The following is a 15,555-nucleotide window of genomic DNA, read 5'->3' as shown; positions in this document are numbered from 1 at the left end:
TGTTGGGTGTGGCCTATTATGCTAATGAGTTCCTGCTGGGCTTTTTTTTTTTTTTTTACAAAAAGAGCCCTGCATACCCTGCAGTGTCACAGGAGCAGGTTAAAGCTACGTCTGGAGCATGTTGCCCCACAAAAGCAGCAGATCTTTTTTGACATTGGTACGAAAAGGAAGCCTAGTCACTGGAGGAAATAGGTTCAAGATGGTGGCTTCCTGTGCCATCAACAGGAGTTGTTCTGTGGGACTAAATATCTACTCCCCTTTGTTCACATTTATCTTCACTTATCCATTCACCTGAAGTCCGGTGCCCTACCTTTCAAAAACACTGAGTTCTTATTATTCTGCCATGCTGCTTTTTAATCTCTTTGTTGCCTTTGAACAATTGCTGAGACTGGTAAAATAGTGCCCTATTGATATATTGAAACTGGCTTCCTGAAGATGGCGGGCTTGGGGGGTGTCATTTTGTACCATTAAAAACTGAGTCGCTGCAGTTTGGCGCTTGGCTTTTATTTTGTAAGTGCCTGTGGAGAAGCAGCTATGGCCATGAAGAAGTATGAAAAGGTAGCGGGGGGGTCTCTTTTTGAGTTTCTGTGTAGCTTCTAGGGATGTAAATTTTGTCGAGTAGGGCAACCAATTTAAACTATCAAAAAATGCTACCCAGGAACCATTAACAAAGGCCACCATCTGACTAGGCCAAATGTATACCATATATCTAATTCTATGCCTAGGCCCCTTTGTGGATTGAAAAATCCAAAACATAGGGCCAGATACACACAGAAGATGTTTTTGTACAAACGTGGGGGGAGGACCCCCCCCCTCCGGTTTATAGAAAATGCACAGACTTTTTAAAAAACTGGGGAGGGGTTACCCTTCACTCCTTTTCCAAACCTTGGACAATGTTTAAAATATTTACAACAATATATACACAATAAATGAATATTGTGTAATCATTTAAACATATGACATCCCTTGCAGAGACTGGCTTTTCCAGCTCTGATTGGAAGTATCATAATCATTGTTCCCAGTGTTCCTTTGAGTGTGGCAAGGTCTTTCCCCCGGTAGAAATTATTCTTGGCTTGCCTTTGACAGAGTGTCATTGCTTTTGTTTAATATTGGCCAATTTGTTAAGGGAATTTATATGCTGCCTCTTGAGGTAGTATAGAAGCCTTATTATTTTTTAAGTAACATAAATGCAATAAATCATCAATGTAAAACAAAACAAGCCACTAAAAACAAGCCATCAAAACAGCATAAAGCCACCACAGAGCACCCTGGAACAACCCAGCCTACGCTGCATTCAAACGTCATGTCAAGCCAGCTAGAAGGTCAAAAGTATCCAACTCCAGTTTATGCGAAGTTCACGTGTGCACTTGATTTTGCCATTCTTGTGTCAAGCTACCTCTCCCCCCCCCCGGGACTTGGCTACAGTGACCCATGCAATGGTCACTTCCAGGCTTGATTAGTGTAACTCGCCTTACGCGGGCTTGCCTGTATGACTGACCTGGAAACTCCAGGTAGTGCAGAATGCAGTGGCACACCTGCTGAGGGCATCACCTGTGCAGGCAGGCATTCGGCCGGTATTGTGCCGCTTGTGCTGGCTACCAATTGAGTACCGGATCCACTTCAAGGTGTTGGTATTAGCCCTTAAAGCCTTACGTGGCCTGGGACCGACATATCTGAAGGACCTCTCCCCATATGTCCCTCATAGAGCCGTGCACTTGCTGGATCCACACCTACTGGTTATCCCCGGCCCAAAGGACATCCGCCTAGCCTTGGCCAGGGCCAGGGCTTTTTCTGCCCTTGCCCCAGCCTGGTGGAATCAGCTCCCACTAGCTCAAGTTCAAGTTCAAAACTTTTATTGGCATAGATCATAATCATACAGTCGCCATTCAGTTCATGGATTTGACACACAGCTTCCTCATTATAAGGCAGTTACAAAACTTGGCAACCGCTTCAATAACTGCTATATTTTGTGAAGCCAATAAACAGTACAACCTTCTATAATCGGATTGCTTGGCATCATTCTTCAGAATATCTTCTAGATAGGCTTCCCGAATGTCATCATACAAACTACAGTGGAGGAATACATGTTCGATTGTTTCAATCTCCTCTGAATCACAATCACAGAACCTTACAGAGTAGGGGATTTTCTTAAATCTTCCTGCTAAAACCGCAGAGGGGAGCACATTAAATCGGGCCAGCATAAATGCTCTACGCAGCTGTGGGGAGGTCAGATCCTCAGCTCCCACTAGAGATCAGGGCCTTGCGGGACCTTTTACTGTTCCGCAGGGCCTGCAAAATGGAGCTGTTCCGCCAGGCCTTCAAGTGAGGTGGCGGGGGTCCATCTTAGTTGGCCTCCCTGCTTTAGCTATCAATCTAGTAGTAGTAGTATCCCGCCCTCCCCGCTTTGGTGGGCTCAGGGCTTGCCAAGTCCCCCCGGGGGGCGGGGAAACCCCCGCCCCAGAGGCCCGTTCCCCGCCGACGGCGGATCGGGCCCCGGGGGGAACCCCACCCCAATGTGTGCATCACCCAAAAGGGACGTGACGACGCCGGGCACGCTGGGGGCAGGGCCACGGTCATCCGAGGGAAAACTCTATGGGAGTCCCCCGCTCCGGCGAAATTTTGACTTGGTAACCCTACTTGGGGTGGCTAACAACATAGATATAAACAAATACATTAAAACGCCAATTTGTATACTAAAACCAACATTCCGTTAAAATTCCAATATAAACTATAAATACTGAAAGTTCTGACTTCATCTATATAGCCCTAACAGTCCTCCTTTTATGAAAATTCCTGCTACCTCTGAATTTTACTGTTTTAATGATTTTAATGTAATGTGATTTTATTGTAATGAGTCTATGACTCTGTGATCTGTCCTGAGCCTGTTTGGGGAGGGCAGAATTTAAAAAAATCCAAAAATGAAAATAAAATAAATAAAGGAGTCATGGTTTAAAACTAGCTTCAGTTACATGTGATGTACAGATGCACAGACTCACAGCTTAACTGGTACCTGTTCTTCACCTGCAACCCATGATTCTAAATCTGCACTGAACCATAGTTTTTAGCATCCCGGCTTGTGGAGGGGACAATCAACTCTGGTTAAATGGTGTGCCATTAGTCATGTATCACAGGTAACCATGGTTAATTTTAAGAACATAACATAAGAACAAAAGAGATGTGAATGTTGGATCAGGCCAAAGGCCCATCCAGTCCAACACTCTGTATCACACAGTGGCCAGAAATACCAGTGCCATCAGGAGGTCCACCAGTGGGGCCAGGACATTAGAAGCCCTCCCACTGTTGACCCCCCCCAAGCACCAAGATGACAGAGCATCACTTGCCCCAGAGCCCCTATCTATACCTTGTGGCTAATAGCCACTGATGGACCTCTCTGCTCCATATGCTTATCTAATTCCCTCTTGAAGCCGTCCATGCTTGTAGCCGCCACCACTTCCTGTGGCAGTGAATTCCAAGTGTTAATCACTCTTTGGGTGAAAAAGTACTTCCTTTTATCCATTCTAACCCAACTGCTCAGCAATTTCATGGAGTTCTTGTATTGTGAGAAAGGGAGAAAAGTACCTCTTTCTCTGCCTGCTCTTTCCCATGCATAATCTTGTAAACCTCAATCATGTCACCCCTCAGTCGTCGTTTCTCCAAGCTAAAGAGCCCTAAGCGCCTTAACCTTTCCTCATAGGGAAAGTGTTCCAACCCTTTTATCATTCGAGTTGCCCTTTTCTGCACTTTTCCCAAAGCTATAATATCCTTTTTAAGGTGTGGTGACCAGAACTGCACACAGTATTCCAAATGAGGTCTCACCATTGATTCATGTAGGGGCATTATGATATGGGCTGATCTGTTTTCAATAGCCTGTTTTTAAATCAGAGTTCCTTCATCACCGTTCACACAGAAGGGAGGGGAAAGGCGGGCGAAGCACAAGCCAAGAAGCAAGAAGCCAGCTTCAATTTTGACTTGACATAATGTTTGAATGTAGCGAAAGGCTAGTGACAACTAATCCCAGAGGTTCCTGTTCTGTTTCTTTCAGTCTGACTCTGTTGCAACTAACTTTTTTGCTAGTTTGGGTCCACTGTATGTATGAGAAACTGCCTGGATAGAAACTATTTTTAAAAAAAATAATTTATAAACATCAAAGGATGCAAATATCATAATTATTAGATGAATATTTATTATCTAATTTTTAAAAATATTTAGTGCCTCCTGACTGAAATCATTCAAAACTCTGGATCCTTCTGGTCTAGGCTGGCCCTTTGGTACATATTGTACATAATGATGTGTGCTTTTGTTATCATTTGTGCTGGCAGGTTTTCATTAGTTAATATTAGCTAGGCTGTGTTTAGATTCTGGTCAACTGAAGAGCCCATCCATTGACTACAGTTGTTTGGCAGGGTACAAAACCTTTATCTTGGAACTAGTTCAAGAAGGTGGGTCCAGTTTGGTGTAGTGGTTAGGAGCGCGGACTCTAATCTGGGAGAGCCGGGTTTGATTCCCCACTCCTCCACTTGCAGCTGCTGGTGTGACCTTGGGTCATTCATGAGTTCTTTCAGAGCTGTTCTCTCAAGGGCAGTTCTCGAGAGAGCTCTCTCAGCCCCACCTACCTCACAGGGTGTCTGTTGTGGGGAGGGGAAGGGAAAGGGATTGTAAGCCACTCTGAGACTCCTTTGGGTAGTGAAGGGTGGGGTATAAATCCAATCTCTTCTCTCCTTCCTCTCAGACACTGTTCCTCACATGGCATCCAGGGCTCTTTTTGTAGCAGGAACTCCTTTGCATATCAGGTGACACACCCCCTAATGTAGCCAATCCTCCAAGAGCTCACAGAGCTCTTCTTACAGGGGCTACTGTAAGCTCTTGGGGGATTGGCTACATTAGGGGGGGTGTTGCCTAATATGCAGAGGAGTTCCCGCTACTTTTGCCACCACTCGGGTTGCCAGCTCCGGGTTCAGAAATACCTGGAGATTTGGGGGGGTGGAGCCTAAAGAGGGGGAGGTTTCGGGAGAGGGGGACTTCAGTGGGCTGTAATGCCATAGAGTCCACCTTCCAAAGCAGCAGTCTTCTCCGGGTGAACTGCTCTCTGTCGCCTGGAGATGAGTTGTAATCCCAGGAGATCTCCAGCTACCCCCTGGAGGTTAGTAGAAAAGAGTCAGTGGCAACCCCGTGTTCTCTTTGGTTATCCTTACTCCACCTGGAGGCTGTACTCTAAGCTGTAGAGTCTCCTGAGCAAAATTTCTACTCGGTGAGCCACTGGCATGAAAGTTGTGAGCGAGCGATTTGGCTGCTGCATAAATCAGTCTGCTCTGGAGCCCTCCTTCCTGAGCGGAGACAAACAATGTGTGAGCCGGAGGCTGAAAAACACACGAACTAGCTCACACTAACTCAGCTTAGAGGGAACACTGGCTGCCACTAGTATTTTAGGACGGACAAGGTCAACTCAGTGTTTTGAATATGTAGCCATTCTAGGAGCATCTGCATACATGTGCTATCCCTTTATACAATGCAGAAGGTTCAGTGGGGGGGGGGGGCTAGTTCAGAGGTTCAGGACTTCGGGCGGGGGCACCAAGCCGCTTCTGTAATCTTTGTGCCAATATTGGTGCCAAAGGCAGTTTAAGAAGCTACAGACCATTTTAAGAACAAAAAAAAGATGAGGAATGGATGCATTTTGTAGAGAATTTGGTTTTCTTTATTGTTTTTTAAGTGACCAAGGTTCCTTTCCATGATATGAAGGCTTTGATCTAGAGACAGCATGTAAGACCTAACTTGGCCATAGGACTGGAAGATTTGGCTCCTTCTATGTGGTAACTAGAGGCCGTAGGGTAGAGAATTTTTATTAACTGGTTTTTCTGTTGTTTTTCTTCTCTTCCTCCTGCTTTGTGACACTCTTGGATTTCCCAGGTCTCCAAGGTCAATGGTATCACTCGAATGTCATCTCCGAGTACAAACACAGCCAGTGCCAAAAAGATGAGAGAAGTCAGACCTTCACCGTCCAAAACTGTGAAGTACACTGCAACTGTGACAAAGGGAACTGTCACATACACCAAAGCCAAGAAAGAACTGGTCAAGGAAACCAAACTAAATCACCACAAACCCAGTTCACCCGTCAACCACACAATCTCAGGGAAAACGGAAAGTAGCAATGCAAAAACCCGCAAACAGGTGCTATCCCTTGGAGCGGCCAAGCCCAACAATACCGCGGTTAACGGTGTCAAGGTCAATGGCAAGTTGAACCAAAAGACATGCACTAAGGAGGTAGGGAGGCAGTTGAGGGAGGGGCTACGCAATTCAAAAAGGAGGCTGGAAGAGGCAAACCACATCGACAAAACGCAGTCCCCAACCAAGAAGTTAAAGGGCACGGTCAGCGTGACGGAAGCCCCGAGCAAAAAGGCCCCCGCGGAGAAGCCTTTGCTGAACGGCCACGTGAAGAAGCCTGGGAGTCAGGAAGTGCCACAGAAAAGTCTGGAAAGGAACAGGCCGAAGAGAGCCGCCGCCGGGAAGACCACGCCAGGGAAACAAGCACATAACAAAACTGAAAATGCCTCCTGTGAAAATCATTCTACCTCTCAAACGGAGTCCTTGCACAAGCCACACGACTCAGTGGGGAAGCACGAGAAGGGGGGGGTCGTCAAGTCCGGGTGGGCCACGATGGAGGAGATTCCCATCCTCAGGCCTTCCGCGAAGGAGTTCCACGACCCGTTGATATACATCGAGTCGGTTCGTGCTCAGGTCGAGAAGTTCGGGATGTGCAGGGTGGTCCCTCCTCCCGACTGGAGGCCCGAGTGCAAGCTCAACGAGGAGATGCGGTTTGTGACCCAGATTCAGCACATCCACAAGCTGGGCAGGCGCTGGGGGCCCAACGTGCAGCGGCTGGCCTGCATCAAGAAGCACCTCAAATCTCAGGGCATTACGATGGATGAGCTTCCACTCATAGGTGAGTGTTTCGGACTCCTTTGCCGTTCGCAACTGTGGGCAACCCTGAAATCTGTTCTTCGGGTTCTGTTTGAGTCGCTGCCTTGTGAAAGCTGAAAGGGCACCAGGCACGCAGGGATGCTTTTTTGCAGGAGTCATTTCTTGCGGGAGCACACAGGAGCGGAGCTCCGGCAGTAAAGAGCCCAGGGGGCGGGCACATGCAACAAGCCCCACCCCCTGCTCCCAGCAGCCCTCAGTCAGAGCAAGAAGCAGCCAGGTAAGTTGCAGAGCTCCCCCTGGTCCCCCGGTCCAAAACAGTCCAGTGGCACCTTTAAGACCAAGTTTTATTCAGGTACAAGCTCTCCCTCCTCTGCGAGGACAGATTTGCACGTTCCCCCCCCCCCAATAGCTAGCAATCCAAAACAGTCCAGTGGAGCCTGAGCGGTGGGTGTTGCCTTCTGATTTCAGGGGGTGTGGCATATGCAAATAACTTATGCTAATGAGTCCCTGCACCTCGTTTTTGACGAAATGACCCCTGTTTTTTTGTAATCTGATTCCCTTAGGTGCAATGCTCCCTCTAAGCTATGGAGTCCTGTGAGCAAAAATTCTACTTTGTGAGCGACTGGCATTAAAGCTGTGACCAGGTGATTTGGCTACTGCATAAATTAGTTTGCTCTGGAGCCATCCCTTCCTGAGCGAAGGCAAATATGTCTGAGCCGGAGGCTAAAAAACTGTGAGCTAGCTCACACCAACTCAGCTTAGAGGGAACACTGCACAGGTGCCTTCATCTTTCTTCACTAGTTGTCAGTAGTTATAGAAAACGAAGCCATCAGATGTACTAAAACATCATTGGTCTTTATTGTACAGTATTAGTATGTTCAGTGTACACACACTAATTTGCTTAGCGCTGTAAATAAATCCAGAAATTTGTTTTTTTCCTTTCTGGCAATCCCTTCTCCTTAAATATCGCACCAGCACATGAACACTGCGTTGATACTGTCTTTAAAGTGATTTCCACAAGCAGCTGAAATCACAATTTTTCAGTAATCTGCAAGCATTTCATGTCTTTACAATAATAAGCATTAAGGGGCCGTTTGGTGCAAAATGATGGTTTCATTCTCTTTCTCAGTAGGTGGCCGCAAGGGTTAGTAGCATCTGGATGGGGCTTGATTTAAGCGAATTGTTAGTTTGCTGTCTGCCACACAAAATTGTGTGTGTGTGTGTGTTAAGAGCATATTAAAAAAAAAAACCCACCCTGTCTGGCAAAAGAACTCTTTTATTAAAGGCACCCTTTGGAAGAACGTCTTCTTTTTAAAAAACTGCTCGTCCCATACACTTTTTAAAAATAATAAATTTCCTTTAGCCTTAATCAGTTTGGATGGCTACAGCCAATTTTAATGGGTGAAGAGAAATTCTCACTAGAGCTGAGAGTTAAGGACATGTCTGTATAATTTTTTATGCTATTTTGGTTCTGGGAAACTGTTAAAGGCAGGCTTCTATTAAAGGCGACCAGTGGTAGCTTCTGTTTATTAAATTCAAAGTGGCCGTGGCTCAGTGGTAGAGCATCTTCTTGGCATGCAGAAGGTCCCAGGTTCAATCTCCAGTTAAAGGCAGTAGGTGATGTGAAGGACCCCTGCCAGAGACCCTGGAGAGGTGCTGCCAGTCAGGGTAGACAATACTGACTTCGATGGACCAAGAGTTTGATTCCGTATAAAGCAGTTTCATGTGGCTGCTTTGGGCGTCAGTCAAAATCTGGAAGCTTAAAGATACCTGAGATTCTAACCTTAATTTTAGTACCTCACCCTTCAGTAGCCCCTGCATGAAGGTTTTGACAATATGCTTTGTATTTATTTTTAATGCATTTTAAACCATTAACTGATTAGTTAAAAGACAGGAGATGATTGACTCAACTCTCTGCTTTCTGATGTTTACTTTAACTCAGGGCTTTTTTTGTGTAGGAAAAGCCCAGCAGGAACTCATTAGCATAATAGGCCACACCCAACAGCAGAAACGCATTACCATATTAGGCCACACCCCCGACAGCACAGCTCATTGGCATATTAGGCCACACCCCCATGTTACCAGACGTGTGTTCATCCAGCCACACCCACCTTTTGCTTCTTATTCTGTTTACCTTGTTTGTTGTCAAAACCCAGGGCCTTTTTTGTAGCAGGAACTCCTTTGCATGTTAGGCCACACACCCCTAATTGTAGCCAATCCTAATGAGTTTCTGTTGGGTGTGGCCTATTATGCTAATGAGTTCCTGCTGGGCGTGGCCAACTTGGAAGCCAGCCGGAACTCCGTTCCTGTGCGTTCCTGCCCAAAAATAGCCCTGCTTTAACCACAGTTAAATGTGCACAAACCCAGCTTGCCCCAGACTTGCATGAACACCTGCTTCTCTGTTTTCTCTGTTCCTTCTTGCACAGAGCAGTGGGTTAAAGTTAACTTGGATTACTCATGACATACATATGCGGGTGCATGTCTGAACCAACGTTAACTTGGTTTCTCAACCTAGCTTTCAACCTGGCTTAGGATCCCAGTTAGTAGAAGGAAAACCAGTTCAGTAAATGTGCCCGCTTGCGTTCATACGTTGTGGATGCTTGAGGTTTTTTTTTACTTCCATTCCTTCATCATGCACTGAGCACATCATGCTGAGGGGGGTGGGGGGGACGTGTGTGCAAATGCCAGGTTTGTGAACATCTTTGTTTTATCCATGCCTAAATTGGACATCTGATTGGATTGTTCTTCTTGGCACCTTACTGTCATTCATTTTAGGGATTGTATTGGCATATGTAGATTTAAGAGAAGATCTTTTTTTAAAATGATACAGAGTTGTACTCAAAATGTCCTTCTGCTCTGATTCAAACATAATGTGTATGTTATGAAAGAAATACGTTCTTACACGTCATGGCTTTGTTAATAATATGCCAAACAAGGATGTGCCAGATGCATGTATGAGCTTTAAGGAAAACAAGTTCCATGGTGCTCTGAGCCTGAGATCAATGAAAATGTTGTCGTCAGCAGCAGCAAAATGTCAGTTTAAGCCCTACTATGCAAAATAGTCCTGGTATAACCAGTGACAGTCCTCCCAAAAAGCCACTTCCAGTGAGTTCTGAACAGGTAAAATAGGTTTCGGATTTTTAATGTAAGATAAACACAAAAGCAATTAGTAGAGAGACTAACCTTTCTCACTGTACTGCCTTACCCTGTGTGGCTCTTCTCTTGTTTGGAGCGGTTTGCGGTAAGAAACTGTGTTTGACTTACCTTGTGTGAAACAAGGTAAGTATCCCGCTTGCGAGGTAGGGCGGGATACCAGTCACAATAAATAAAGCATGTATGTCTTACGTTTTATTATTAATGTCTTACAAATTGGCCGCTTAGCTGACATCCACTGACATCGTGGTGGGCATTTTTAGTAATATCAGTAACTTGCTCATACTAAGTTGATGCCATATATTTCAGTTTTCAGTTATTTCAGATCCAGGACAGTGTATGTATCACTGAAGCTGGTAGGTTCACCCATTACAAACCCAGTGGTTACATTCTAGCAGGTGTCCTTGAACCACAAAATCCTCACTGAGTCGAAAGGGGTTTGAAATACCCTATTTGCCTGAAAGGAAGGCTAGATATTTTCCCCCAAGAGTGCTGTTAAAAAGAAGAAAAAAAGGGAGTGTTAAATTCTCATACAAATTACAGGTATATACGGTAGATCCAGGTGGGTAGCCATGTTGGTCTGAAGCAGTAGAACAAAGTTTGAGTCCGGTGGCACCTTTAAGACCAACAAACTTTTATTCAAGGTGTGAGCTTTCGTGTGCAAGGCACACTTCCTCAGATAACGGTAGTAAATCATTTTGAGTACAACATTTTTTTAGAGCGATTGTCTAGGGCTGCCAAGTGGGGGCGGGTGAACCCCCACTTCGGAGGCCCGATTTCCGCCGCTGCGGAATCGGGCCCCGGGGGGAACGCCCCCCCCCCCGAAGCGCAGTGTGGCTGCATCACTGGAGGTAATGTGACCACGTCAATCACGTTGGGGGTGTGCCCCCGATCGTCGGAGGGAAAACTCTATGGTTTTCCCTCCGACGATCGGGGCCACGCCTTCAACGTGATCGACGTCGCGCGTCACTTCTGGTGACGTGCTGGTGGCGCGCGTGCGCGCACGTCAAAGAACGGCTCCCGGAGCCCAGCGAGGCTCCCCCGCCGGTAACAACATTTCTCTTGGCAACCCTACGATTGTCTTATGTTCCGGATTTTCTTCCTTTTGGATAAATACAGTATAAACCTTACCTAAATCTTCCACATAACTAATGTGGGAATATTTCAAACAAACAGTGGGCTCAACTGGAGACCTGCCATAATATTCATCCCTCATAACCTGCAGGGATGGTCTTCACCATTTTCCCAACCAAGTGCAAGGGGTCCTTCCTGCTTGTCAAAGTGCCCAGTATGAGAAAGAGATAAACTAGACACAGCAATACAGAAACAGACTTTTAACTATTTATGGCATACGATGTCTGTGTTTTGGGGGGGTGTTTTTGGTAGAGTTAAAGATCGGAACACAAGTGATTTGTGTTTGTTTGCTTTTTATCCCGGTCTGTGCCTTGACCTTCCATCTTGCCTTAGGGTACAAAGGTGTTCCTCTCTAATTAGGAATAATGATTAGGCAGCACAAGTTTTCCTGATCTATAGCATGCCTCAGATCCTTGTGAAAGCGCTACCTGTTTTTCATTAGAACTGCTCACCTAAGTGAACAACGACCTTTGCAGTTTTGTAGCATGTAGCCGACGAAATAGAACTGGAATTTTTTAAGGCCTTGTCTCTTACTTCCCTGTACCCCAAACAAGGCCCCAAGAGATTTTTCCCACTTTTTCCTACTGAATATAAGCAAAGACGATCTAAGCCCTTCTGTTGCTTTTTAAAATCCCTAGCCATAACTGTATGCAACCTGAGAACTTTGAAAACAGCATGGCTCCAGAATAAAGTTTGAGTCCAACGGCACCTTTAAGACCAACAAAGTTTCATTTGGGTTTTTTACACACACACACACACACACACACACACACACACGAATTGTGACTGTTGCTGGGTCCTAGTAGATTATTTTGCTGGCCTTAATTTTTAAGACTCAACGGTCTGCAGAAATAAATTTTAGACCTTTATATCTGTGATTCTTGCTAGTAAGTCTCCTAATTCAATGTGGACTGTTGCTACCTTTACCTCATACCATCACAAACACTGTTCTGAGACTCAGTCAAAGGTTTGTTTAAGCTTTATGGCAGGTAATACAGTTTATGTCGCACACATTTCCCCCCTTGACTCAACCCTCTGGGAAGGAGACTTGGAGTTTTGCTGATCTTACACGTTTTACAACTAAAAGCAAATGGGTAGCAAAAACTGGTTTTACTTAAGGGGCAGACATCATAACCGTTGCTCAGAAAAACTTGCCAGGCCTCATTAAATTCTGAGGTGCTGTGGTCCTATGTTGGAGAATGTGGCCCTGAGCAATTCCATCTTTTTCTTTTTTAATGGTGTGACTGGTTGAAACAGTATAGTTGAACATTCCCTTGGAGGTGAGAGATTTTAGTCTTCCCTTCTACCCCACCCTAAGGTATTCCAACAGCGGATAATCAGACCAAATTAATTATCTTACTAAACCTGAGCTTCTATGGGTAGATCTGGGGCTGACATTTTTTACATTGCTGCTTGATAAGCATAGTAACTAATGGATTGGTCCAGTCATTTCTCCGGGGAGAGAGAGAGAGAGAAAGAAAGTGGGTCATTTAATTGCATAAAACCCGATCACAGAGAGACGCTCTGCATTTTATTGAGCAAACCAGTGCTTTATGTGAGATATAGGTTTTACAAAGTATGTCCTGTACGTTGTCTAGCACAATATTAATGATTAGTAGTGGCAACCGAAACCAATTTGGAGCCGATCTGTGTTGTGTAGCTGACACTTGTAATGGCATTGGCCAAAAGAGCAAGGGGTTGTCTTGAAAATAAGCTGTAAGGTTTAATTTTGCACCAGTCACATTCTGTAATGTAACACTTGAAAGGTTGTTGGCTGGTTTTGTGGGGAAAGGGAAGGTAGCACTTTGTTTCTAAGGATGCCGAGGAAAGGAACACGAAAAGAACTTGTGTTGAGCATCGTCATTCAAGAGAAGCCCTGGAAACTAGCACTCACTAGCATACGGTATTAGATGAAATAATCCGCTTAAGCAGGTTCAAATGTTAGCACTCCGGCAGAACTGCTGGTGGAGATCGACCCCTTTGGCACATTCCATATGGATACATAAAAGTCCCTAGATGTGTGCAGAATCATGTTTAGCAGCCCCCCAAAGTAGTTCAGTGCTGGAATGGGGCACTGTAGGCACTGTGAATGCGTGGTAGAAGAAGCATTACATGTGAACACGAAGAACGCTGCTACAGTCAATAGGTTTTCCATCTGTCTTGACAATGTGATATGTGCAGTTCCGTTTGATCAGGCTCTAGAACTCAGTGGTCAAAGACCAAAACTTGAAATTAAAGATTCAAATGGAATCATAATGCAAATGGAATCATAATGCAAATAATTATTCAGATGCAACCCCCCCCCCACTTTCTCTGTGCTATGGTTGTCATGACGTTTCAACTGTCCATCTCCCTCTTTGAACTTTTGAGAGGGATAATCCCCTGCGGGGCAGATTCTGTTTGGCCGGTCCGATGGTTGCCCAGTGCATTGTGGTCCTGTTTGATGAGCAAAGCAATAATACTAGCTCCTATGGAAAGCATTGGAGCAGTAGGGTTGATTTACTTTTCTTCAGGTGGCCTAATTCCAGAAAATGTCACAGAAGTTATGTTTGTGAGTACTGTTGATTGTTTGCTAGTCTCAGGGCCAAGCCAGACAGTGTCCTAGGGATTCCGTGATTGGAGTTTCCAGCACTTTTAGTGCAATTATCAAGCTAGTGGGAGCCTGAATCCGTTAGGGATTACAGTGCACGGAAAGGATGGAAGAAGGGCTGGATTGCCCCACCACCATTTTTCTGCTCAAAAATGGCCCTGGGGAGGTGATATTTGCTCCCCTGGAGAAACATATGGGTACTCATATACCAACGGGGCAAATAACCAGGGGTCATTTGGGGGGGACGCCATCCCCCCGGGTGAGGTGCGGGAGGGCGGGCCCTGGAGCTCCCTGCTGGTGCCCGCTGGAGGTCGCCGCCGGCTGTGGGGAGGACACACTTCCGGTGATGTCAGGGGGTGTGGCATATGCTAATGAGTTATGCTAATGAGTCCCCCTAGCTCTTTTTCTACGAAACGACCCCTGCAAATAACAGATGTCCAGACTCATTTCAGACTGGGGAAATGCCTTGAGAGAACTAGGCCTTTAGTGAATATTCCTCCTAACCATCTCGTCTTTTTCCTCCTTTCCCTTCCTGCTGTGTATGGCTTTTGTGGACATCCAGGAGGCTGCGAGCTAGATTTGGCCTGCTTTTTCCAGCTGATCAATGAAATGGGGGGCATGCAGCAAGTTACTGACCTCAAGAAATGGAACAAACTGGCAGACATGCTGCGGATCCCTAAAACTGCACAGGACAGGTTAGCAAAACTGCAGGAGGCCTACTGCCAGTACTTGCTCTCCTACGACTCCCTCTCTGCCGAGGAGCACAAGAGACTGGAGAAGGAAGTTCTCTTTGAAAAGGAGGTCCTGGAAAAGCGGAAAGGCCCTCTGGAGGTACATTTGGATAACAACTACGAGTTCCAGCCTCTGCCCCGATACGAGCCCAAAAATGGACTCATCAACGGCGTGGTTCATAAAAACGGCTTCCGGAACAAGGCGAAAGAGATCGAAGTCCCACAGAAGACGGGCCGGCGGCGACTCTTCTCTCAGGAAAAAGAGACCGTGAAGGAAGAGGAGGAAGATAAAGGTGTTTTTAGTGACCTCCACAAATGTGTATATAAGGTAAGCCAGAAGCCTTCACCTTTGGGGCCTTGCTGAGAAAAGGAAACTCAAAATGCAAACTATTTTCCCTCGCCATGCCAGGTCTGATTTAGTGCAAACGGTGGGTTTGGAACGTTTCATGCCTCCTGACATTGAGCGCAGCCATTTGCAAAGGAATGTTGACTTCTCCACTCAATTTGATTTGGCAGGCCTCACCACTATTAAGCAGGAATTGGCTCCGCTGCTTGCTGTGTAATTGTTAGCAAGGATGAATTTAGTAAGTGAGGCTGAAATGCAGAGAGGGAGAGGGGAAGAAGTACAGTGTTTATTACGCTGGGGCCTGTGTGCAGCGTACAGTGCTGTTTTTTTCCATCGCACCTCTCTCTCCCATGACATCGAAAGGATTACAATAATAATAATAAATATGAGTTGGAAAGCTTTTCCCCCTCTAAAATTAGGTGATTTCTTGGGCCTTTGCAGAAGCTGTCTATCATTGAGAACGGAGGCCCATACGCCGCAGCTCCAGTGCCAGTTTTTATTTATTTGCACGCTCGCGTCCTTCCCTTTCTCTGTGGAAGGGAGCCCGGGCCGTGCGCATGGGGTGATCATCCTCTCCATTACAATTGTAGGGTGTACGTTAACACGAGCGAGTGTGGCTTGGTCAGGGGGCCCCCCGAGTGGCCTCGTTCCAGACTTGGGATTGTCTCCAACCTCAGCAGCACTAG

The 15,555-nt window shown here is 46.0% G+C and overlaps 1 protein-coding gene across 1 annotated transcript in view; it reads left to right on the top strand.

Annotated features, from left to right (window-relative positions):
• The window catches only part of LOC107107294 (protein Jumonji-like), a 62,023-nt gene that overhangs the window by 10,382 nt on the left and 36,086 nt on the right, over window positions 1-15,555 (top strand). The window contains 2 exon segments of the mRNA XM_015407577.1: window positions 5,905-6,937; window positions 14,355-14,851. Of these exon segments, the coding sequence (XP_015263063.1) occupies window positions 5,905-6,937; window positions 14,355-14,851 (1,530 nt within the window).

Source organism: Gekko japonicus, unplaced genomic scaffold (assembly GCF_001447785.1).
Source record: "Gekko japonicus isolate JY-2015 unplaced genomic scaffold, Gekko_japonicus_V1.1 scaffold3310, whole genome shotgun sequence".
Classification (NCBI taxonomy): Eukaryota; Metazoa; Chordata; class Lepidosauria; order Squamata; family Gekkonidae; genus Gekko; species Gekko japonicus.
The sequence above is the reverse complement of the archived record's forward strand: the minus strand, read 5'-3'. Positions and strand labels throughout refer to the sequence as shown.